The following is a 25,790-nucleotide window of genomic DNA, read 5'->3' as shown; positions in this document are numbered from 1 at the left end:
AAAAAAAAAGAAAAAGCAAACCAAACAAAACAACCAAACGAAAGAACACAAACAAAAAACCCATTTTGCTCTTGTTATTTGGACAGTTAGATACAAACACGTAGAAGGGAAGAGACAGCTTCATAGTAGATGTCGGAAGACTGGGCTTTATGCAGGTGCTTACTAGGTGCCTTAACTTGCCAGATATCTTCGTCTGTTTCAGAGATCTATATCTACACTTAGGTAATAAGCAAGAGTTTTATAAAATAACCAAACACTTAAAAGTTATAAGGGAATAAAAAGTTCTTTATGTCTTGGCTTTTAATTTCAAAGGTATTCATAAAGAATGCACATGTAATGTTTCTATAACAACTCCTTCCCGTTTCAATGTTTATCTTTAGAGGAGTGGCAGATTTTCAGCTTTCTGTGGATTCCTTACTGGAAGGCAACAATCACAAGTCACAGCTAGACACTCAAGATCAAGCCAGGAGATTGGCAGAGAAGGTATTGTGTCTCTAAATTATAAGAAGCTTAGCATTTAAAGAAAAGCAGAGCTCTATAGGTGACCTCAGCTATAATGAACTAAATACAATTTCTTTGTTCAAGACATTTTGAAAAATGTTTCAGTTCATTTTAGCTGTATGCTATGAGGTTTAATGGTTTTCAAAGTAGTTGTAAAGAATTCCTTTTGTTGTAGAGTACTTTCTGTTGCTGTGGTAAATATGACCAAAAGTGACTTAGAGAACAAAGGGTTCACTTGCCTAGGTAACAATCCATCACTGATGGAAAACAAGACAGGAGCTTGAGCAGTACTTGAAGCAGATACCCTGAAGAAGTGCTTGCTGTTTGGCTCAGGGCACCGGCTTAGCTTGCCTGTTTATATAGCTCAGGCCCATTTACTATGTAGGGATGGTGCCACCTATAGTGGGTTGGGCCCTCTTACGTCAGTCATCAGTCAGAGTTTCTCACTCACAGGGTCATGGGGCACTCTGGACAGTGCGTTTTCTTTCCTAAATGACTAAGTTTTAGTTGGTGTTTTGTTTTTTATTAGCCACAGGACTGAAATGTTAATTACATTTTATAGATTGAAATTGTATAAATTTTTGTTTGTTTCCTTGGTTGGTTTGGTTTGGTTTGGTTTTGGTTTTCCAAGACAAGATTTCTCTGTGTATCCCTCACTGTTGCTCTGTAGACCAGGCTGGCCTTGAACTCAGAGATCCACCTGCCTCTGCCTCCCAAGTGCTTAAATTAAAGGCATGCATCACCATCACCCAGCATAATTGTATAAGCTTTTAAAGACAGATTTACTTGCTCCCCTGCAGCTGGAGTTACAGACAGTTATGAGTACTAGCAATAGAGCCCAGGTCCTCTGGAAGACCAGCCAGTGAATGCTCTTAAGGTCTGACCATCTCCCTAGCCCTCTGGATAAAGGCTTGAGTCTAGGAAAACAAGCATGATATATTAGAACAGTGGGTTGCAATTTTTTAAAGTAAGTTTTTGAGAAGAGCATTAAAAATACAAGGAGAAATAATGTATATAGAAGGATCACAGAGAAGTTGTAGTTAGATGATTTAGTATACTTTCTGTATTTCTAAGTTCTTTTTCATAGGTCAAGTAGATTGAGTGAATGACCAAATCTAAATTGTTTGCTTCAGACCTTGACATAAAGCATGTTGGAAAAGTTTTTGGTTTGTTTTTAATTTTTTATGAATAAGGTTATATGTTGCTCCAAGAACTCTAAAAAACTGAAACAGTGAAAATCACTATTGGAAAAATATGTGTATTTAAAAATGACTGCTAAAAGAGCTCTGGTAATAGAGTAAGACTGATTTCATTAGAAGATCACCTGATTGTGGGAGTTTTGTTTTGTTTTGTTTCTTTTTTTTGTTTTGTTTTGTTTTGTTTTGCTTTCTCAAGTCAAGATGTATACCAGGAGTAAAGTTAATCTAATTACAACACTTAACCACTCCTTGTCTTTTAAGTTCTCAAAAACAGAGATTGGTTGCTCCTCAGTGACAGCAGGCATTCTGAGTTGCACAATCAAAGGGTTTGAATGAACACACACTGGCAAACAGACTCTTGAAGGCTTCATTCTGTGTGTTGCTGCAAGTGCTTTAGCAGTACGCCTGACATGATATCCTATTTGTGGCTTTCATGAAAGGTGAAAAAGATAAAGTGTTCACTGTGTGATAGATGGGGACATTTGAGGTGAAGGAACAGGAAAGGGAGGGGGAAGCTGAACAGCATTTTAGTGGGGAAAAAAGAAAAGAAAATGTGTTTGTGTAAGAATGGTGGAGCAGAAAACATTGGCTAAGCCCCTGGTACAGCCATAATGCCTGCGAACTGATTCACCTGCTGTCTTGTGAGCCAATTTCATGCTGTAAGAACTACATGTCTCATTAGGTCAGCTCTAGAATGTAACCTGCTTTACATAATTCATTATTTTTCAGCTTAAGTGTGATACAGTGGTGACAGCCATCAGTGCTGGTCCAAGGACTCTAAATTTCAAAATAAACAGAGAATTATTAACAAAGGTAAGCATGGTATATAGTCCAGCCTTTGCTTTCTCGCTGTGTTAGCCACACTGATCTTCCAGCTCTGGAACTTGTTACTCCTCCTCAAAACTTGTGCGCATACTATTGATTCCTTAGTCTGGACTGCAGCCTTAAGTTAATATGTTTCAAGGTTTATATTATTTTCTTGGTGGCTTTTTTTTTTTTAACTGCCAGTGTTCAAATCCACAGCCTTTGATATGCTTAGGCCAGCGCTGTAGCACCGGGTTACCTCCCTAGCCCCTGACACTCAGCTGCTGACCTTCGGGCTGCTGCGGCTCTGCTAGGCTCCTCCTTACAGCAGTGGCCTTTGCTATTTCACACTTACTTGACCAGTGCCACTTGTGCTTTCAACTCTAGTTCATTTGAGGGTTTATAGTGTCTGTCTTTCCCACTGTTCTCTCTCCATGTTTTGACATAGTGGCTGATGCATCATAGATGTCAGATGAATAACTGTTTGCTGAATGAATGAATGAATGAATGAATGTGCTCTGTATTAAGAGAAATATGTTGGTTTCTACTCCCTGGTAATCTATAATTTATTGGAAGCATAAGGCATCAATTGGAGAAACCATGAAGTAGCCTATTACTAAAACAGTGAATATTAGAGTAAAAAGGTTAAGTCAGGTTCATTTTGTTCAACGTTTTAAAAGTATAATGCATACTTTGGCCTTTCTTTGTTTTGTTTTGTTTTTCGAGACAGGATTTCTCTGTTTAGTCCTGGCTATCCTGGAACTCACTCTGTAGACCAGGCTGGCCTCGAACTCAGAAATCTACCTGCCTCTGCCTCCTGAGTCCTGGGATTAAAGGCATGCGCCACCATTGCCTGGCTACTTTGGCCTATTTTGGGCATGCTTTGGGCTATATTTTTGAAGAAATATAGCTCAGTATTAGATTGTTGAGGCTTAATAAGTGTGGCAGTCTTTAATTGAAAAATAATTATAAAGCCAAAAGTTCTCTGTCAGTGTTACAAGTCTAAGTTACAAGGGACAATTGGAAAAAGAGACACTTTGGGACATAGTAGGCTTAGCAAAAGCCACAGGGGGATCTGCTGAACTCTGCTGGATAGACTGAAGAGCAGCTTCCAAGAAGTTCCCACACACCAAAATCTCTACTACCTAAGCAAACACAGCCATTATAAGAATCCCGGGTTTGCCAGGAACGTCTTATGACTAAGGTCACGCAAAGGCTCTAAAATTCCCCAGTAAGGATTTCCCATAAATCTGAGATAACAATCACTGCTTATTTACAGGAGATCACTTTCAAAGCTAAGTGGTCATTCCTGCAAAGTAAATGCCAAGTGCAATGGCTCTTGTAAAATTCTGCTACATCTCTGAATGTGGACTCCTTCAAGGTTTTTTTTTTAGATTTACTTATATGAGTACACTGTCACTGTCTTCAGACACACCAGAAGAAGGCATTGGATCCCGTTATAGGTGGTTATGAGCCACCATATGGTTGCTGGGAATTAAACTCAGGACCTCTGGAAGAGTAGTCAGTGCTCCTAACCTGAGCCATCTCTCCAACCCTCAAGGATTATTTTTAATCTCACAACTTTGCTTCTCAGTCCTTGATGCTTCTAAACAGAGTTAGTATGTTTTCAGATCATTGGCATTTTACTTTTTCAGCCATCTTTCATTCTGAAGTAAGTCAGCTAGTCAAAATCCACCCCACAGATGAGGGCATTTATTTTGAGTTTGTTAAAACAGTACCTACAACCTGTTAGTGTACTTACCTCCCAGGGCCTACTTCCCTGCAGGGCCTCAAGATGTAGCCAAAGCCAGCCTCCAGCACAGAATTGTTTTCAAATTATTCCCTGGCACTTTACTGAGTGATATATTCATCATTTATCATTTTTAAATGATGCTTTTATAGTTATTTTCTGATTTATGGAAGTGGAAATGAATCTTGTCAAATAGGCCTTCTATACTTTTAGCCCTTGATAGCAATATTGTCCTTCTTTTCTTTTCCTTATGTTGGGGTGGGTAGAATTTTATCTTTAAAGCTACTTTAGCTGAAAGAGATAAGTTGTATATTTCCAGGAAAAATACATGGTTATGTAATAATTTAAAATTTCAGTGGCCATGGACTTTATACTTTATTTCAGTCAAGAAACTGTAGGACTTTATCATTTGTATTAGTTACTACAAATACTTTTATGGCTAGGTGAGGTGGAACACCCATGGTGGTATAAAGAACTCTTACTTGGGTTCCACTCTTAACACTTGCCAATAACTTGAAGTCATTTGAGGAGAATCTGTAACATCTACTGATGCTTAATTCAATTAAGAGGGAAAAAAGAAAAAGGTGATTTAAATCAAGTAAGTTCTATATACATTTTTTAAAAGCAAAGAGTTATCTTTTTAAAGATTTATTTATTTTATGTATATGAGTACACTGTAGCTGTCTTCAGACACACCAGAAGAGGGCGTCAGATCTCATTACAGATGGTCATGAGCACCATGTAGTTTCTGGGAATTGAACTCAGGACCTCTGGAAGAGTAGTCAGTGCTCTTAACCACTAAGCCATTATTCTAGCCCTCTATTTGCATGTTTAAAAATAAAGATAAAACCTTATTTTCTTGGGTATATCTCAGAAATCCATGGTGAATAAAATCACATTTTTTAATTTACAAATCCAATTTTGCATGCTCTTCTCAGAGGAGGAAAAACTGTTTTGTGATGTCACTAAATAAGTTTTGCCTATACGTAATGAATACATTCAAGCTGCATTTATTTTATGAACTCATAGAAATAATGATTTTACCACTAAAGAATTGATCAGGCAAGTTGGTAGTGGCAAATTCCTTAGAGTCCTGCTGACAGGCAAAAGAGAACAATCACTGGGCGGTGGCGGCACACACCTTTAATCCCAGCACTTGGGAGGCAGAGGCAGGCGGATTTCTGAGTTCAAGGCTAGCCTGGTCTACAGAGTGAGTTCCAGGACAGCCAGGGCTACACAGAGAAATCCTGTCTCGAAAAAACAAAAACAAAACAAAACAAAAACAAAAACAAAAAGAGAACAATCAACCAATAGAGTTAGAAAAGAGAAAAGACATAAGTCATCCATAGGAAGGACCATGACAAACAGAATAGCAGCCAATCTGAGTATCCATCGAGTTCCTTAAGCTCCAATAACATAAAGCTCAAAGACTTCACTTCTGAGTATTTACATGAGTACAGCTTACACTCAAACATGCATATTGGTAAATATATTAGATTCTAGTGCTTTTGTCTATTAGAACACAATGGAACAATAGAACCTCCTAGACATTTTGAAGTCAATGAAAGTGTTCATTTGTAATTGATAGCTTCTAGAAAAAAGAAAGTTCATTTTCTTCACAGGTGTGGCCCCTGGTATGTTGAACATGCTCCACTGGATACCCATCCACCAGAGAGTGTACAGGCAGTATTACTTAGACTCATGGGTTAAAAAACAAAACAGAGAGTCAGGGCCTTACTGTGAAGCCTTGCCTAGCCAATAACTCAGGTTCATCCTGTCTGGGCCTTCTGAGTTGCTGGGGTTACAAGCATGCACCATCGCCTTACCTCATTTCTTGACTATATTAACTAATTCTTGATAATAAAATTCTTGCCATACACCTCATTTTAAGGTCCCAGATGAAATTGGCAATACAAATCCAACAAGCGTAAAAACAAAACTTAATAACAGTAGTTTCAAATCAAACAATTGGGGGGCTGGAGAGATGGCACCAAGGTTAAGAGTACCTGCTCTTTCAGAGGATCCAGATTCAGTTCCTAGCACCGTCTGTGGCATGAGACCCCAGGGACCCTGCCCACTCTTTTGGCCTCTACAGGCAACAAGCACCATGTGGTCCTCTAGCATACATGTAAACACTCATACAAATAAAAAAATTAAAACTACACATAACTAAGAGAATCTTTTAAAAACAAATAGAAACCTGCATAAAACGATGCATTGTAACTTACAAAAATGAACTCTGAAATATGCTGTAGTTCTGTGTTAACTAAAGTTAACTTAGAATGTGTTATGGAAGTTTCTGTCAGGTTTTATCTTCCATCTGTAGAGCCAACAGGCACTTAATTACATATTGTTATATAATTACATATTCATTAGCTCTACTTAGTGTCTTGAGTTAGCCCAGAAGCAACGTGGCAGGCGTGGCAGGCGTGCAGTAACTAACACATTCACTTGACTGGGAGAATTCTTGCTATTTGACTTCTTATCTCCTATATCCCAGGCTGGCCTTGAACTAGAGGTGAGGCCAATGATGACCTTGAATTTCTGATCCCCTTCCACACCCTGGGGTCAGGTTTATAGGTGTGCACCAGCACACCAGGTCTATTAGTGCTGGAGTTGCAACACAAAGATCTGTACATTCAAGGAAAGCACTTATATCAACTGAGCTATCAAGATCTTAGGAAAATTAACCTCTCTGCTCTTCTTTCCAGTTAATAATATAAAACCCTCCCACTGTCTTTGTAACAGTCTTCACTCGGTAACTGATTTGACCCTGCTTTTGGCTCTGCTATCACTCTTTCTGTGGAACTTTTGGCAGTTAGCCTAACCTTCCAACGCTTCAAGTTCCTGACCTTTAAGGGCCATCAATGGCTACTGTACTGTTGAGTGAACTAAATTTATAGTCCCGGAGTAGCCCACCACACTTACTATCTCACATTGTAAGTGCTCTAAGAGGAGTTAGCAAGTGATGTTGATGCTAGAGCCGCCGCTGCTGCTGCTGACAGTTCTATACAATTCTAAGAGTGAACAAGTTAACAACATTTAGTTTTCAGTAGTAGAGTAGTTGTTATTATCAGTAATTCCCACTGCTGTTTTTTCAGGCAGTGTTGCAACAAGTAATTGAAGATGGCTCAAAATATGGGTTAAAAAGCGAGCTTTTCTCAGCTCTTCGCCAGCAGAGGATTGTGGTTGAGTTCAGGTGAGTGACTGTTGGTCTCGTGCTGACTAACCCAGCTAACAAGATGGGGATTGTACGTCAGTGATTGAGTGAGCACTGAATTACACATGGAAAGCTGAAGGTACACGGCATTATGTTATCTTGTTAGGATCTTGGTGTATTAATCACTAAGCCATGAATAAAAATGACAAAAATCATATTTTATGAATCCAGTATGGGTTTGCCTTTTCCTTTTTTTGGACAGGGTCTCCAGTGTTCCAGGCTGGCCTTGAACTGGAGGTGTAGCCCATGGTGACCTTGAACTGTGCTTGCATGTCCTTTGTGCTGGGTTTATGGGCGTGCACCACCACCCCACATTTCTGCAGAGCTGGGGCTGGAACACAAAGACTTGTTCACGCAGGAGAGGTGCATGCTACAGCACGTGTGGAGACAGTTCTCTCCCTCGGCTTTTAGTTGGGTGCTGAGAATTGAACACAAATTTCCAGGCTTGCCTAGCAAGCCACTTTACCATCTTGCCAACCCAATTACTATGGTTTATTTGTTTTTGTTTTTGTTTTTGTTTTTTTTAAGAACTTGTTTTTCACTTTAGTTAATTTGTAAGGCATTTCACTACTATATTAAGAGTTTTAACATAATTGGATAACTAAAGAACAAAGCCTTGCAATTTTAATTAGATTTTTTTTTAGATCTATTTATTTATTTATGTGTGTGAGTACACTGTAGCTGTACAGATGGCCGTGAGCCATCATGTGGATGCTAGGAATTACACTCAGAACTGAGGACGGCCCCGCTCGCTCCAGCACAACACTGTAGTTGTCTTCAGATGCACCAGAAGAGGGCGTCAGATCTCATTACGAGTGGTTGTGAGCCACCATGTGCTTGCTGGGATTTGAACTCAGGACCTTCGGAAGAGCAGTCAGTGCTTTTACCCGCTGAGTCATCTCACCAGCCCTAGATTTTTTTATTAACAGAAAAATAACTTAAAGGATTTTTTTGTTTTAATTTTTAGTTTTATTGTATATGTGAGGTAGGTGTGTGTGTGTGGTATAGGTTCATAAATGTGGTGTTGTGCATGTGGAGGTCAGAGGTGTACGCCTAGCCTGTCTTATCTGAGACAGGGTTTCCTGTTTGCCTCTGTGCATGCCAGACTAGTTGACCTGTGAGCTTTCAAGGATTCTCCCTTATCTACCTCCTGTCTGCCAAGGGAGCGGTGGAATTACACCTGATAACACACCCAATTTTTGCGGGGACTCTGGGAGTACAAATACAGATTCCTGTCATTGTGTGGCAAGGATAATTTGTCCAATCCATAATCAGTAGCCCCTGAGGGTTTTGGTTTGGGTTTTTTTGTCTCTTGTTTTGTTTTGCGAGACAGGGTTTCTCTGCAGCTCTGGCTGTCTTAGAACTCACTGTATAGACCAGGCTGGCCTCCAACTCAGAAATCTGCCTCCTGAGTGCTAGGATTAAAGGTGTGTACCACCAGGCCCCCAAGTTTTTAATTTGTATCTACAAAGTCTTCAGATAAATTTCTAGTACATTATAAATAAAACCATCTAATACTTAAATTGTCATGAAATAATCAAAACTGTAAAGGAAACAATAACTAACATCTTCACGGTGTAGCCAACTAGTTGACAGTTCAAGAAAGTTACTAGAAGTGTTTATCATCCAAAGATGAATCCTAATGAGCTACTTCCCCACTTAGAAAGAGAAGACTCCCTGGAGTTCTTTTTCTTCCTCTGCATTTACTCTAGGGACAGTATGCATGCACATGCATGTACACATATACTATAAAGACCAGATGTCAACTTTAGGTATTGTCTCACGTGGTGGTGTTCCTCAGGTGCATCTGCCTTGATTTTGAGACAGGTTCCCTCACTTGGCCTAGAACTCACTGGTTAGGCCACCCTGGCTGTCAGTTAGCTGCCGGGAATACACTTTCCTCTTCCTCTTCAGCACTGATAGTATAGCAGCATACCACCAAGCCTGGCCTTTGCACTTGGGTTCTGGAGATCAAAGCAGGGCCACAGGCTTCTCAGGCAAGGAGCTTTCCTGACTGAGCTATCTCCCCAGCCCTCTTTGACATTAAAAAAAAAGCTATGGGAAATGTCTTGTGTTTACTACCTTATTTTTGTTCCTCAGGTAATTTTTAAAAATTTAGTTATGATTACAGATTGGACAGTCAGAGAAAGGATTTTCCAAATTGCACGTGTCCTCCTAGCTTAGATTCTAAGGGCAGCCACTGGAAGATGTAAAACTGTTTATAACTGAGGCCAACTGCTGAGATGATTGCCCTGCCCATAGGGCAGGCACATATCTTTGTTCAGTCTGTGCAATGTAATCATAGCATTTAAAACTGAGTTCAGAGGTTTGTTTGTATGGCAAAGAGAAAGAGGACTTCAAACCACCCTTTATACTGGAGAACAAAGTCACTAAGGAGCAGTCATCATCTTGGTGGGTATTCTGTGTGGTGCAGAGCTCATACGTGTGTTCAAAACCAAGGCTGCAGTGAAGTTCTGCAGAGCGGCACAGGCAAGCGTTGCTGGAAAAGCCGCAGATCCATTATGTGCTTGGTCCTGAACCAGGCCTTCTGAAACTCCTACTCCAACGTCTTTTGCCCAAGAAATTTAAATTTTTTAATTTATATTTATTTATTTGTATGTGTGTGGGAGAGCATTTGTATTCTGTGGCACATGCATGGAGGTCAGAGGACAAATATGGGAGTCACTTGTCTTCTTTGAATGTATGGGAACTCAAGTGATCAGGCTTGTCAGCAGGTATCTTTACTGAGCCATCTTACTGGCCCTGCCTAAGAATTTCTATTAAACCTTTGGGATATAGGTAAATAAAATATAAAACAGGAATATAAATTAACATTTAGTGATAACATATCATAATTTATTTTAAAACAGTAATTTACATAAAACTTAATACCATTTACTAATTTGCATACTAATGTGACAAATACATTTATTTTTATGTGAAGAATTAAACCTTAGCTTAATGTTTGGTACTATAAAACATAGAGTTTCTCTCCAGCACTTTTTATCTCCTAATCTCAAAATAATTTGTTTCATAAGTGTGCCATTTCTGAATATCAGACTACATTTTGGATCACACAATCAATAATTGTTGGTCAGGAATAAGGTGATTCTTTTCAAATTCTAATTCATCCTCATTGTTATTGAATTGTCAAAAGCTCTGCTCTATAATTATGCTAGCCTACAGACATTATCTATGCATTATCTAGTTCATTCTCAAAATTTTTGTTATTGAAATAAGAAAATATTCTTGCAATTTTTGCAGTTCACCTAATATTGCCAAAAAATTTCACGTTGGACATTTGCGTTCCACCATTATAGGTAAGTATTCCCGCTTCAACAGGAAATACTAAACAAGCCTTTGGTGATGTGGATAAGAATGCAGTGCAATGGTCGAGATTTAAATAAACAGGAAGAAAAAGGAAAGCTCCCCCAAATGTAAATTTATATGAGTATAATGCTAAGTAAATGTTGCACTAAATTGAAAAATGGGTTTACATTTTAAAAACCAAAATTTATTTCAACAGAAATCAGTTTTCAATGGTATGTGTTTTGTAATTTTTAACTGTTATCCTTATGGAAGACTAAAAGAGGTAAAAAAAATAAAAAATGTCACAAATTATTTCTGTGGGATTAGCAGAAATATTTCACATTTTTTTCACATATTTCACATAAATTCACTCTCAGCATTTAATGGTAATTTTCAAGACTATGTTTTTTAAATGTGTGCGTGTATATATATGAGTGTGTGTGTGTGTGTGTGTGTGTGTGTGTATGAAAGAGAGAGTGGAAGAGAGAGAGAGGGAGAGAGAAGGGGAGAGAGAGAGAGAGAGAGAGAGAGAGAGAGAGAGAGAGAGAGAGAGAGAGAGAGAGAGAGAGAGAGAGAGAGAGAGAGAGAGAGAGAGAGAGAGAGACTGCTCACAGAATCCAGAAGTGGGTGTTGAACTGCCTGGAGTTTGAATTACAGGTGGTGCTGAGCCACCCAGCATGCATGGGAAATGGAATTCAAGTGTTCTCAAGAGCACCAAGCATAGCAAACACAACCACTGAGCCACCTCTCAGGTTCTGCCCTCTAACTACTTAAATTGTTTTGCAGTACTGTAATTCACAACTCAGCATAGAATTATGCAATATAGAATTGGAGTTCATTTATTAAGTATAAAGCGAGTAAGAGAATAAATAGAAAGACAAAGAGAGAGAGAGAGAAATTGTATGGTGAGAGAGAAAGCATAAAACAAAAACATGGTCAAGTCTGATGCTCAAAGCATTCAGCAGAAACTCAATTCTTTTAAGACAGCCAGCTACTAGAGCTTCCAACTGAGAGTCTCCTCAGCTGAGACTTCCAAGTTTAAGAACCAACAGCAGCAGCCAGAGGTAATGACAAGTCAGACTCTCACCGCTTCCAGCTCAACCAGCCTGGGATGCTGAGGTAGTCAGCTCAAGTTTCCCATTGAGCCTGCTGAGTTTCTTGTCACTGAACTCCAGCTTCTCTTTGTTTCCTATAAGTGCTTTTATGTCATAGGATAAACTTCTGTTAGAGATTATTTACCTTCCAGCTCTTTGCAAGGACAGCATTTATAGCCATGGACTGCTACTCTTCCTCCCATGTCACAGAGTTAAGGAACCAGCCCATTCTCAACGAGCCAGTGTGCTTGGGTCTGCAGTGGGGACAGAGATGGTTTCTCAGTGAGTTTGAACATCACATGACAGTTACAAATAGGATGTACATTTTCCTCACTTAATGTAGCTCTATTTGGTAAGAACAATTAGCTAAGATTTATGTAGAAGAAATTCATATGTAAGAAGTGACTTTCCTAAGATCACATGAATAAAGTATTTGTGGCTGGGATCTAAGAGTCCAGTTATGTGTGTGTGTGTGTGTGTGTGTGTGTGTGTGTATTTGTGAGAAAACAGTATGCTAAGAAAAGTGGATATACAAAGCAGCTGAAGAAGAGACTCTTCCCACTGGGACTATATAAATTTAGAAGCTGTAGAACTAGATGTGCTTGCAAAGAAGGAAGATTCACATTAGGCTTTTTATATTTTTGATCTTGTTGATTTGTGACAGGGTCTCATTTGTAGCCCGAGTTGACCTGGAACTACTATGTAGTCCAGACTAAGCATGAACTGTTAACAATCCTCTTTCCTCAAACTCTAAACTGCTAGGATCATGATTGTTTGCCAACAAGCCATTATATTTAAATCAGGAAATGATTTATTATAGAATCTAGAATGACTTGCAAAGTTATTGGGAGGACTAAAGAGATGTTTAATTGTGCTGGCCTGAGTGATTCCGAGTAGTACCCCACAGACGTTGGTGACCAAGGGAGACCCTGCCTCTTCCGCCATGGCTTCCGTGCTCTAGTGCCACTGTCCTGATCCCAAAACTGCCACTGTGCATGTCATGTCTTCTGCAATCTATGACAGACAACAGAGGTCACACAGTAGCCTGGCTTTCAGTCTGTTTTAGAGGTCATGACAGGGTGCTAGAACCAGTATTAGCAGGTGCCACTGAAGAGACCGGAGAAAAACAAAACAAATGCCCCAGAGTTTCATAACTGCTTGTCCAGGGGAAGAAAAAACAACAACAAAAAATAGAAGTAACTCCTTTGCCAAATCATATGCAAAGTGTACCTCACTGTCTGCTCTTAGAGGATTCTGGGACCTAATTATAAGACACTCTGCTAACTGGGGAGAAGTGTACCTCACTGTCCACTCTTAAAAGGATTCTGGGACCTAATTATAAGCCATCTGCTAGCTGGGGAAGAAGATTCTTTGGGTTTCCAGCTGTTTCAGTATGTGAAGGCAGGTAGAAGGTTGAGTAGAACAGAAACTGGACATCAAACCTGTATCAACAGAAAATGCAAGTAAAGGCTGTGGAGCAGCATGTGCTCTTGGGAACAGGCTTGAGGGGATGCTGCTCAGTGCTTGAAAAGATTACCTGAGGCACACCTTTAATCCCAGCACTGGGAGGCAGAGACAGGTGGATTTCTGAGTTCCAGGACAGCCAAGGCTACACACTGAGAAACCCTGTCTCGAAAACCAAAAAAAAAAAAAAAAAAAAAAAAGATAGAACAGTGTACAGCTCAGATTCTTTGGATACAGACAGATTATATAGTTTTCTTTACAGTGGAGTCCACACATATGAGTGCAGGGGCCTACAGAGGGTGAGGGTGTGTGTGTGTGTGTGTGTGTGTGTGATGTGGTGTGTGTGCAGGTGCCTATAGAGGTTGAGGGTGTGTGGGTGTGTATGTGGGTTAGTGTGGTGTGTGCTGTGTGTGTGTAGGTGCCTACAGAGGCTGAGGGTGTGTGTGTATGGTGTGATGTGGTGTGGTGTGTGTGTGTGCAGGTGCCTAAAGAGGTTGAGGGTGTGGGTGTGTATGTGGGTTAGTGTGGTGTGTGTGTGTGTGTGTAGGTGCCTACAGAGGCTGAGGGTGTGTGTGTGTGTGGTGTGGTGTGGTGTGTGTGTGTGTGTGCAGGTGCCTACAGAGGCTGAGGGTGTGTGTGTGTGTGTGTGTGTGTGTGTGTGTGTGTGCTGTGAGTGTGCACGCACGGGCAGGTATACATGAAGTGCAAAGCATTTGATCACTTGAAGTTAGACTTGCAGGTAGCTGTGAGCTTCCTGATATGGGAGCTTGGACCTAACCTTGGATCTTGTGAAAGAGCAGCAAGTAATCGTAACTGCTAGGCCACTTCTCTAGCCCCTAAATGCCATATTCATTCATGACTAAGGTTCTGTTCGCTTGAGATTGGCTAAGAATAGTAATTACTCTAACATGTTTCTAAGTGCCATAATGATGCGGATGAAAATCCTCTTCTCATGAAAACTATGTGAGCCTTTGGAATAACATCTCTCTAAGTAATTCCTTACTTCATATCTTAGACAAGTAAATGCATTAAGAGTGCTTTAATAGAAAAGACTGAGTTTTATTAAATATAAAATTTTTATTTAAAAATAGAAGTTTTATTAAAAGGAATTTTTCTATCTTATAACTTGATAATAGAGAAGTACAAAGTTTTAAAACCAAAAATGGATAAACTAATATAAGGTTATATTTTATCTATGACTAGGAAATTTTATAGCAAATCTAAAAGAAGCTTTAGGACATCAAGTAACAAGAATAAATTACATTGGAGATTGGGGCATGCAGTTTGGTAAGTATGTTTCACATGCTTTTCATTTTATTATATGGATTAATTGCTTCAAGTACTATGTCACTTGGTCATCTATATGAAATGTAGACAATCTCTATTGGATAAAACAATGTAATATATCTGTGATGCTAGGACTTGAACCTGGGGTCTCATGTGTACCTCTAGGTACGTGTACTACCAGTGAGCTATATCTGCCTATCGACTTACATATTCTACATAAATCTTGCCATATAATTAATTGGCATATTTAGAGCAGTACCTAATAAATCAGTATACTTAATACATACATCTTTTTAGTACACACTTCGCATCTTTCCACATTCTGCTCCCGTTACCCTGACTCATAATCACATTTGTTTTTCTTTTAAAATACACAGAACTTTAGTCATCTTTCTTACTGCTCTCTAGGATCTCGAATATTGCATACTCTCATGTGCAATAGCACTCTACTCTGTGCTGACTCTCATTTAGACAAATGAGCATTGGCTTTAATTTAAGAAGGCAGAGAGTCCATGGTGTTGGGAAAGGTACAGGAATGGGGAGTAGCTGGTTTTGCAGTCAGGGTGCAGAGTGCAGATCTGAGAAGTTCATCTTTTTATAGAATTATGGCTGTTTCTCACCATGACTGTTATCTATTTTACTTTGTAACTTTTTTATTCATTATTTGATAGGTCTGCTGGGAACTGGTTTCCAGCTGTTTGGATATGAAGAGAAACTCCAGGCCAATCCTTTACAGCATCTCTTTGATGTAAGTTGGTTAGATAACTATAATAGGGATTTTCCCCCCTAAAGGTTGACTTGAGGACATAGTTTTTCCTCACTGTACATGTACCCTAAACCAGCTTAGGGTACATAAGCTTTTCTGTTCTTCATTTCAGGATATACTTGAATAGAAAGTATCTAAGTTTGATTGTTGTCAAGGGCAGGGAAACTTATACTGTTGTTTTAGGAGAGATGGATGTGTAAACCAATTCAGGTTGGGGGAAAAGGAGATTCTAAGGTTATTAGGTGCATTGTTTTAAGAGAGAAGTGTGTATATAAAACTATTATCCTGGATTTTTGTCAGCTTGACACAAGCTAGGATCATCTGAAAAGAGGAATTCTCAACTAAGAAAATGCCTCTATCAAATTGCCTGTAGACAAGTATGTGGGGCATTCTCTTCATTAATGGTCCATGTGGGTGGTACCACCCCAGGCAAGTGGTTCTGGGATTTATAAGAAAGCAAAGTGAGCAGGCCAAAAAGGAGCAAACTATTAAGCACCCCTCCTCCATTGCTTCTGCTTTAGCTCCTGCCTCTAGGTTCCTGCCTTAACGTTCTTCCTTAACTTCCCCTCAGTGCTGGGCTGTGATTGGAATGAGTAAACCAAATAAACCCTTTGCTTCCCAAGTTGGTCAGGGTGTTTTATTACAGCCACACAACCCTAACTAGGACAGAAATTGGTACCAGGAGTATCACCTCTTGGGGCCTGTCAGAGGCTCAAACAGCATTCCTAACTGCCACTGGTATTTCAAGTACTAGCAGCTCAACTTGATCATATGGTCCTGGTGGTAAAGCAGCCTGCACAGCAATCTGGGCTGTTGAAGAGCCTCCTGTTCCTTCCAGGTCCCACTCAAAGCTAACAGCTTTCCAAGTTACTTGGTATATGGACAGAGTACCATACCCAAGTGAGGAATATGCTGCCTCCAAACTCTAGTTAGGGAAGGGACTAAAACCAGTGTACTTCCCTCAGTAATGGGAGGAGCCACATGGGACAACTTTTCCTTTGCTTTAGAAGGAATATCTCTGCATCTTCATACCACCTAGTAATGTAGAAGGCATAATTAAAAAAACATTTGATAGATTAATAGCTGCACACCATGTGGCACGTTTGTGGGCTATTGCTGTGACAGATCTGATTGTGTGTTCTGAAGGATTACGGAAGCGTTTGAAAATTTGAGCTAGAAAAGCCATTGACTACTTGGCGCCCAATCAGCTATTGTGGAAACTTAGAAGATAAAGCTGAGAAAGGTGTTGTTAATGGAGGCCTGCATGTGAAGCTTCAGGAGGAAGTTTGAGAATTCCTCAAAGAATCTCAGGAGGACTGTTTATTGTAATATTTTGAATTAACAATCTGTGCTTCTGGTCAATGGCTTTGAGGAATCAGCTGTAATTAAGAGACCAGAATTATTCAGTTGAAACATTCTTGTTTTACTCTGCCAATCGATGCTGCTTACCTGGTTCATTACTGAGGGAAGCTAAGGCAGGAAGCCATGGCAGAGGCCATGGAGGAATACTGCTTACTGGCTCGCTCCTCATGGCTTGCCTGTAGGCTACTCTGATGAGCAGAGCATCTCAGTTGACATTCCCCACACTCAGGTGAGTGTAGCTTGTGTTAAGTTTACAGAAGACCAGTCAGTACAGTGTGTCAGCTTGTCAGTGGGTCAGTTGTCTTGTCCTGATTTGTTTCTATTGCCTATCTTCATCAATATGGCACCTTTAAGAATACATTATTAAGACGGGCAGTGGTGATGCTCACCTTTAATTCCAACACTTGGGAGGCAGAGGCAGGCAGATTTCTGAGTTTGAGGCTAGCCTGGTCTACAGAGTGAGTTCCAGGATAGCCAGTGATATACAGAGAAACCCTGTCTCATAAAACCAAAAAAAAAAAAAAATGCATTTAACCTTTTTTTTTTTTTCCGAGACAGGGTTTCTCTGTGTAGCCCTGGCTGTCCTGGAACTCACTCTGTAGACCAGGCTGGCCTCGAACTCAGAAATCCACCTGCCTCTGCCTCCCAAGTGCTGGGATTAAAGGTGTGTGCCACCACTGCCTGGTTAATCCTTACGGCTTTCAAATGACTAATGTATCTGTATTTTGTACAGATGAGAAATGCTGGGGCTGGTGAGATGGCTCAGTGGCTAAGAGCACTGACTGCTCTTCCAAAGATCCTGAGTTCAAATCCCAGCAACCACATGGTGGCTCACAATCACCCATAATGAGATCTGACACCCACTTCTGGTGTGTCTAAGACAGTTACAGTGTACTTAATTATAATAATAAATAAGTCTTTAAAAAAAGAAGAAATGACGATTTTCATACTAGTAAGCCATCTCACACAAGTAGCCTTATTTCAGAGTTCACCAGTTAGAATAGGCTGGCTAGCCAGCAAGAGATCTGCCTGGCTCCAACATCCTAAATATATGCCATGACATCTGTCTTTTATTGTTTGTTTTTTTGTGTGTCTTCTGCTTGTGTGGTATGATGGTTAGTGCTGATCTGTCAACTTGACAGGATTTGGAATCATCTAGGAGAGGAGTCTCCTGGCACACCTGCGAGGAGGTAGCCTCTGGCCATTCTTGTGGGAGATTATTTAAGTGTATGAACATCCACCCTTTTTTTTTTTTTTTTTGGTTTTTCGAGACTCCGCCTGCTTCTGCCTCCCAAGTGCTGGGATTAAAGGCATGCGCCACCACCAGCCAACATCCACCCTTTAATATCCACATTACTCTGGGATTGGGTCCTAGGCTGCAGAAAAAGGAGAACTCTTCCTAAACACCAGCTGTCGTCTTTCTGCTTCATGACTTTGGAGGCAATGTGACCAGCTCCTGTTGCCGTGAACCACAATAAGCCCTCCTTCCTTAAGATGCTTATATCCAGGCGTTGTATCACAGCCAACCGCAGTAACTAAGAGATGCATGACATGGCAAGTACTTTTCCAACCGAGATGCCTCCCCAGCCCCGCAGAGCGCATCTGCTTATTCAATTACCACACTATGGAGCATCCTCTGCAAAGTCACTTTACTTGTAATTACTAAGTGCCAAGGATGCCCAGTGTGCTCAGATTTAGTCCACAGAGTTTCTGATGGCCCATCTCAGAAGCATCAGTTAGATGTGTGTGTTTTCTTGTTGTCCATTTAAAAGAACAACAGTAACATCCTGAGGCATGACACAGCATTGAACAGTGGCCTTATTTGTTCATATTATAACTGTGATTTTTCTAATAAGATAAAATTTAAATGCATTCAAAAAGAGAAGACATGAGTCTATGGATAATGGGTGTATGGTGCCAACCTTATGCTAATCATCTGTGGTATTTGTCAACTTGACAGCTCAGCACTCCTAAGAATGATCAGAGGGTGGCATTAAAAACCCTGCACCAAGCTGGAGAGATGGCTCAGTGGTTAAGAGCACTGACTGCTCTCCCAGAGGTCAAGAGTTCAAATCCCAGCAACCACATGGTGGCTCACAACCATCTGTAATGAGATCTGATGCCTTCTGCTGGTGTGTCTGAAGACAGCAACAGTGTACTCACATGCATGAGATAAATAAATAAAAATCTAAAAAAAATTTTTTAAAAAGAGGTAAATTATGGGCTGGCGAGATGGCTCAGTGGTTAAGAGCACTGACTGCTCTTCCAAAGGTCCTGAGTTCAAATCCCAGAAACCACATGGTGGTTCACAACCATCTGTAATGAGATCTGATTCCATCTTCTGGAGTGTCTGAAGACAGCTACAGTGTACTTACATATAATAAATAAATAAACCTTAAAAAAAAACCCTGCACCAGCAGTTAACTGTGCCCAAGGGATTAATGGATCCAGCAGCATATTTTAAAGGATTAGGTTTCCACTTCCCTTAATTTTGTGCTACTTTATAATAAAGCAGGTCATCCCAAGAGCAGCAGTAGTGAGCTTAGTGGAATTTCAAACAAGAGTCATATGGTGTCTGGCAGTTCCAACATCAGAACTCTTGAAAGAAAAAGGTTAATACCCTCTTAAGGAAGTTGGATATGCTTAGTTTGTTCTTTACTAGATAAACAACTGAAATTTACATTTTGATGATGGAAATAAAGTTGTGCTTTCATTCTCAAAAACACTATACTATGCCATGCTGCCTTATTAGCAACCACAGTTTAAAATTTCCTTTTTATTCTCTGGGATGTAAATGTACCTTTAAAAAGAAGCTATCTCTAAAATTCATACTTTCTAAAATAAAGGATTTATATTAATTCTAAATTTAAATTTTAAATATAATTTCAGAATTATATGTATGTATGAAAGGAAATATTCTAAACTGTTGACAATTATAGCTTATAGTTATTTATCGCAAATTATAAAGTACTTAGTAATATTTCTATATTATATACTTGTATAAAATATTTGTATATATACAAATACTGATTTGGTTATCACCACTTACCAGATACTTTAAAATGTAGGAAGATTTTTGTTTCATTTTGATTTTAGAAAAAAATTTTTTTTTTGGTTTTGGTTTTGGTTTTGGGTTTTTTTGAGTCAGAGTTTCTCTGTGTAGTCTTGGCTGTCCTGGAACTCACTCTGTAGACCAGGCTGGCCTCTAATTCAAAAATCCGCCTGCCTCTGCCTCCCAAGTGCTGGGATTAAAGGCGTGCGCCACCACTGCCCAGCAAAAAATATTTCTAATAGTGTTTTTCTAGAAACATTCACATCAATAGATTGACGGTATAATAGATTACTTATTTTATTTTTATTAAAATGTTAACATAAAATAAATGATTTCATTGGCATTTTGAGGTATGTATTTCACTCATATTCACACTGTCATACTCTGGTTGCTTCCCTCTCATATGCTTTCATCTCCAAAACAACCCCCTTTCTGCTTCCAGTCTTCCATTCTGCAACCATATTTGTCCTTTCTTCCTGGTGCTTCTTGTTCTTTCCTCTCAGTAGATCCCTTTCTGCTCATAGATAGTCCCACTTCTTTTATGGTACTATATTTAACCATATATGCTTAGTAGATCAATCATTAAATGAGTGGATAAAGATGTGTGTGTGTGTGTGTGTGTGTGTGTGTGTAGAACATTATTCAGTCCTAAATAATGAGTTACATCATTTTCAGAAAATGGAATGAAACTGGAGATTGCTATATTAAGCCAGACCTGCAATGAATACAGTCTGAAAATTAGCATCAGTTTGTGTATATTTGTACATTATATGTATACACGAGATGTGTGTGACTCAAAGTGACAATCTTAGACCATTCGTGGATATATTTGTCTATTCCTGTTTAGGGTATTAACAGTATTTGTTCATTCATGTCTGCCTGCATTTGCCTTTGGGTGCTGGGATTAGAGGCTCCTTGTCACATCCCCCTTTTTGTCTTTGGCAACAATAAAACCTGTTTCTGTATAAATGTTGCTGTGATGTGTTAATACTGTTTTGTAGTGTTTTTAGTAATTTCTATTGTCTTTATATAAAGTCTATAATATAGTCTATTCTACTGCTTTAGTAGCCTTCTGGAATCATTCATGTTTCAAGCTCGAAGTGAGTTATTTACAGCTTCTAGGAAAAATCCTTGTAGTCTCTATATGTACAATTTCAATCCTAATTGAACTATACTATTAATATTTACTGTTATATATTAATAGTATGTTCTGGATATTGAAAAAAATTATTTAAACTGCATTAGAAGTGACCCCTCAGTAAACCATCAACCCCTTTCCAGTTGGATATAGAACTAAACCAAGGCTGGATTGTGCTAAAAACCCCTAAAATGCTGTTCCATGTAATGCTTAAGAGTTCAAGTTGGAGTGTAGTTAAGCTTTCTAAGTATTTCTGTTTGCCATCATTACCTGTTTAGCTGGTTTTTTGTAGATTAAAAGAATAGCTTTAAATTATTTCATTAAAAGTAGCTCCTGAACCACATGTGCACAGGAATGGGCTGGAGCGTATAGGGGTGGTAGAGGGTGGGCTCCCAGATCCCCACCCCCCACTGCTCAGCTATTTGCTACTGATAATTCAGGGACCAGGGAGTCATTGCCCTCTGGTGTGTACCTACTGATTCACTCTGTACCCGAGCTTAGTAGATGATTCCAATCCAGCAGTTGCACAGATGACCTTGGTTGCACAAAATGGATCACAAAACCGAAGCAGAAGTCATGAATCTGGGACATGTAGAGAGGAATGGAGGTTGGTAGTGGTGGGAGAGACAGATGAGGGAGGGGCAGGGAAAGTACAGTTGGAATATATATAAAATCAAACATTAAAGAATAATGTTTAAGTAGCTGTGAAATCTTCCACTCATCTTTTATTGATTGGGTTAAGCCATGCTACTTTGATTAGCCTTTCTCATGACTTTCAAAAGTGGTAAGTTGATTTTAACAAACAAAAAAAGACCCCAGTCTGTCAGCTTAATGAAAGAGGAAAATGACTCTTTGCCATGTGGCCTCTTGGCTAACTTTCCATGGGGACACAGGATTGTGTTTGGCTCCTTTTCTGTGGAGATAACAGCGTATTATAATAATGTATTTAATGTACTTTTAGGTTTATGTACAAGTTAATAAAGAAGCAACAGATGATAAAAATGTAACAAAATTGGCACATGAGTTCTTCCACCGATTAGAACTGGGTGACACGCAGGCGCTGTCGCTGTGGCAGAGATTTCGGGACTTGAGCATTGAGGAGTACACCCAGATTTACAAGGTACACTGCAGTCTCTGTGCTCCCTTTCCTGGGTCGCTTGGCTGCTGCTGCTCACAGCCTGCTGTGCAAGCTCTTACTTAAGTGTACATTCTACTTTAGTTCTAGTTAGTGTTCTTGGGGTAAAGACGTAAAATACCAAACAAGCAGGAGCAGTGCCGCTCAGCACTACTCTATCCATCACTCTCTCCAGGACCTTAGCTTGTGAGATAGTGCTGGGTGCCGTAGAGGCTCTGGAGTATGTAGACAGTGAGCCACTGCATAGAAGGGGAGCAGAAGGGCTAGAGGAGCTTGACAGACACCCTTTTCGGGGCTCTACTCTATTGTGCAGACCTCTGGTCCTATAACCACCTGCAGTTGCATGGGTCCCCGGCAGGTGGCCCTAGCTGCACAAGCACATTTAGTGTGACTAAGGAACTGCCAGAGTAAGTGCTCAATGCTATCTACTTCTGTTTCCAAAGCCCTAAGTACCTGTGACTGCTGTAGTCAACACCAGATCCATGGCCAGTGTGGTGTGTGTGAGTCATTAGAAAGTTTAATTTTATTTTTCCCATCTTTGTGACAGTTGGTAAGACATCTTTAATTTTATCTTAGTGTAAAACAATTTAACTAACATTTTTCTTGTATTTCTAAATCTTAGCGTCTTGGAATATACTTTGATGAATATTCAGGAGAATCATTTTATCGTGAAAAATCTCAAGATGTCTTAAAGTTGCTTGACAGCAAAGGACTTCTACAGAAAACAGCGTATGATTGAGTTACTATTCTTTCTTCCTCTTTCTTTAAGATTATGACTCACTATCTGTCCCGGAACTCACTGTAGACTAAGCTGGCCTCAGACTCAGAGATCTTCCTGCTCCTGCCTCTCAAGTGCTAGGACTAAAGGCGTGCTCTACCACTCCCAGCCCCATGTTCTGTATGTGCTGGCAATAGTCATGTTATATGTGACAATAATATATATAAGTCTCTGAGTTTTTTTGCCATTTGTCCTTTCTCTTGCCAGGTGTGGAGGTACAAACCTTTACTCTCAGGACTTGGGAAGCAGAATCAGGAGGTTCTCTCTGAGTTCCGTGACAGTCAGGGACACCTGGCGAGATTCTGTAGCCAAAAAAGTACTTTTCCAAGTGGTGCGTGGGGAAACATACCTATAATGTGTATGCAGGAGGCTGAGGTGGAAGATTCATTAGTTGAAGGGTGGTCTGAACCATACATCAAATGAGATGCTTTATCAAGTGCTGTATAGCATTTTCATAGCCAAAGACTCAGATCACAGGAGTAAGGGGGGCACCCGTTAAAGAATGAAGTATGAAAACAATACTGCCTGCCTCAGGTTACATAAATTAATCATGTGAACACAGGAAATAGAACACTTGTGGCTTAATGTTGCCTTTTTAAAAACTACTATTTTCAAAAGTATTTAAGGCAACTTATAAAAATAGGTATGTTATAACAGGCTTTCAGTGAGTGAGGCGGAGAAATCAAGGAGGAATAGTAGGGAGAAATGGTGGAAAGCAGGTAATGGTGGCACATCCGTGTCAACAGGCAGTGTTGCCTTGCATGCAGTAGAATCCTTTTCTTTTTGAGACTTGACAAATGACAATTTCTTGTTTTCATGTTGTTGTATCCTGATGTTTTATGCATATGTGCATTGTGGACCATCCAGGTCAAATGCATCCGTACACATAGCTGTGGTGAGAGTGAACGATGTACCTGTGACCTCACATTCTCAACAGTGATGTGAGCATCCAAACACAGACGAGAAACTGCCATTGGAGCTTTACTTTTCACTACCTCCAGCCAACTTGGTGGTTTTAAGTACTGTCGCTTATAGCTTGAACTGACACTACTTACTGTTCCGTGAGCAATAAAAATAGCCTCTGCTTTGCCAAAAATGCTGTAGATATTCTACCTCCAAGTAGGTTAATGTGTTGATTTAGAGTTCTCCTTTTGTTTTCTAGAAAGGGAAATGTTGTAGTAGATCTCTCTGGGACTGGCGACCTCTCTTCCGTCTGCACTGTGATGCGAAGTGATGGAACCTCTCTCTATGCAACCAGGTTCGTAGCATCTGGGAAGGGGAGCACTGCCATGTGTGACTTCACAGTCTTTGTCCTTAGATCCATGCAGGATATCAGCTTATCCTCACAACCATTACAAAAAGTCCTAGCTGCAAAATAGCATTACTTAAATATTGTAAGAATATTTACTACGCTTCTTGTTATTGACAGTTGTAATCCCAGAGAACTTTAATATGAGAAGAGTGAGACTCTATATTTAAATTTTATTCAATATCATGAGCTGTTTACAGCAGAACACATCATTCTATGTTACTTCACAATCATATGTTGAGTGTTTTTAATAAGTGCACATTGTCAGGAAATATATTCTAAAACACAACGAAGCTAGGGTTCAATCTTAACCTCATGCATTAAAGACCATTCTACTTGCATGTAAATGCCAGACCTCACTGTAATTGTGAAAGAATAGGCTAAGGGAGAAGTAGGCTCCTCCGTGCGTCACCCTGTGGAAGTGAGCTCGCATTGTTCATATATACGAATTGTACTTTCTGCGCACACATGGAAGAGAAGGCAGGACAAGGAAGCGGCCATCCAGCCAGCGCAGGCAAAAGGTTCCAGTGTCTCCAGGCCCGAATTTCAAGTAGCTCACAAACCACTATATACATTTCTTTTGTTTGTTGTTATTGTGGTACTAGGAATAAACCCAGATTATGTTAGCCACTGACCTATGCCAACAGCCTTATACAGAGTGCTTTTATAGTAATGGCATTTTTGCTGTTGAATACCATCATTATTATAAGTAACGAGGCAACCAATGAATTTTCCTAGTGACCCTTAAAGAATTCATCTTTCTTTTTTTAAATTTTATTCTTTAATCTTTTTTTATACAGTCATTATCCCCTCCTGTTGCACCCTTGAGCAGTTCCTCATACCCCCCCTCTTGTCTCCAAGAGGATGTCCCCACCCCCACCCCACCAGACCTCCCTACTCCCTGGGGCCTCAAGTCTCTTGAGGGTTAGGTGTGTCAGGCAGTCCTCTGCTGTATGTGTTGGGGGCCTCATATCAGCTGGTGTATGCTGCCTGGTTGGTGGCCCAGTGTCTGAGAGATCTTGGGGATCCAGGTTAGTTGAGACTGCTGGTCTTCCTTTGGGGTCACCCTCCTCCTCAGGTTCTTCCAGCCTTTTCCTAATTCAACCAGTGGGGTTCCTGGCTAAAGAATTCTTCTCTTTTTAGCTTTTCTCTTCATCAATTTCCTGCAACTGAGTTAATGAGAAAAACTGGAATATCAGAGAGATATGTGTATGTACACATATACACATGTGTATGTATATATATATATATGTGTGTGTGTGTGTGTGTTTGTATATATATGTATATATATATGTATATGCACACATACAACTTCATTATGGCAACTAATTATTGCTAGGCAAATTAAAGAATCCAAACTCTGTACCAGTGTGCAAACATTTCCATTCAGAACAAAAACCCCTGTCAGAAAGGCACAGTGGCAAATGCCTTTAATTTCAGAACTTTGGAGGCAGAAGCAGGCAGTTCTTGAGTTCAAGGACTGCCTAGCCTACCCAGAACAGTTCAGCCACTGCTACTTAGTGAGACCCTGACAAATAAATACATTACATAGAAAGGTAGATAGATAGATAGGTAGGTAGGTAGGTAGGTAGGTAGATAGATAGATAGATAGATAGATAGAT

General features: G+C 39.9%; 1 protein-coding gene across 2 annotated transcripts in view; it reads left to right on the top strand.

Annotated features, from left to right (window-relative positions):
* The window catches only part of Rars2 (arginyl-tRNA synthetase 2, mitochondrial), a 44,798-nt gene that overhangs the window by 7,150 nt on the left and 11,858 nt on the right, over window positions 1–25,790 (top strand). For both annotated transcript variants that reach the window (XM_031366400.1, XM_031366401.1), the window contains exons 3-11: window positions 381–483; window positions 2,430–2,513; window positions 7,356–7,453; window positions 10,739–10,794; window positions 14,545–14,628; window positions 15,300–15,376; window positions 21,908–22,066; window positions 22,704–22,810; window positions 24,022–24,117. In XM_031366400.1, coding sequence (XP_031222260.1) covers window positions 381–483; window positions 2,430–2,513; window positions 7,356–7,453; window positions 10,739–10,794; window positions 14,545–14,628; window positions 15,300–15,376; window positions 21,908–22,066; window positions 22,704–22,810; window positions 24,022–24,117 — 864 coding nt within the window. The remainder of the gene's footprint in view (window positions 1–380; window positions 484–2,429; window positions 2,514–7,355; window positions 7,454–10,738; window positions 10,795–14,544; window positions 14,629–15,299; window positions 15,377–21,907; window positions 22,067–22,703; window positions 22,811–24,021; window positions 24,118–25,790) is intronic.

This window comes from Mastomys coucha, unplaced genomic scaffold (assembly GCF_008632895.1).
Source record: "Mastomys coucha isolate ucsf_1 unplaced genomic scaffold, UCSF_Mcou_1 pScaffold14, whole genome shotgun sequence".
NCBI lineage: Eukaryota > Metazoa > Chordata > Mammalia > Rodentia > Muridae > Mastomys > Mastomys coucha.
This window is presented reverse-complemented; position numbering and strand designations above follow the sequence as displayed.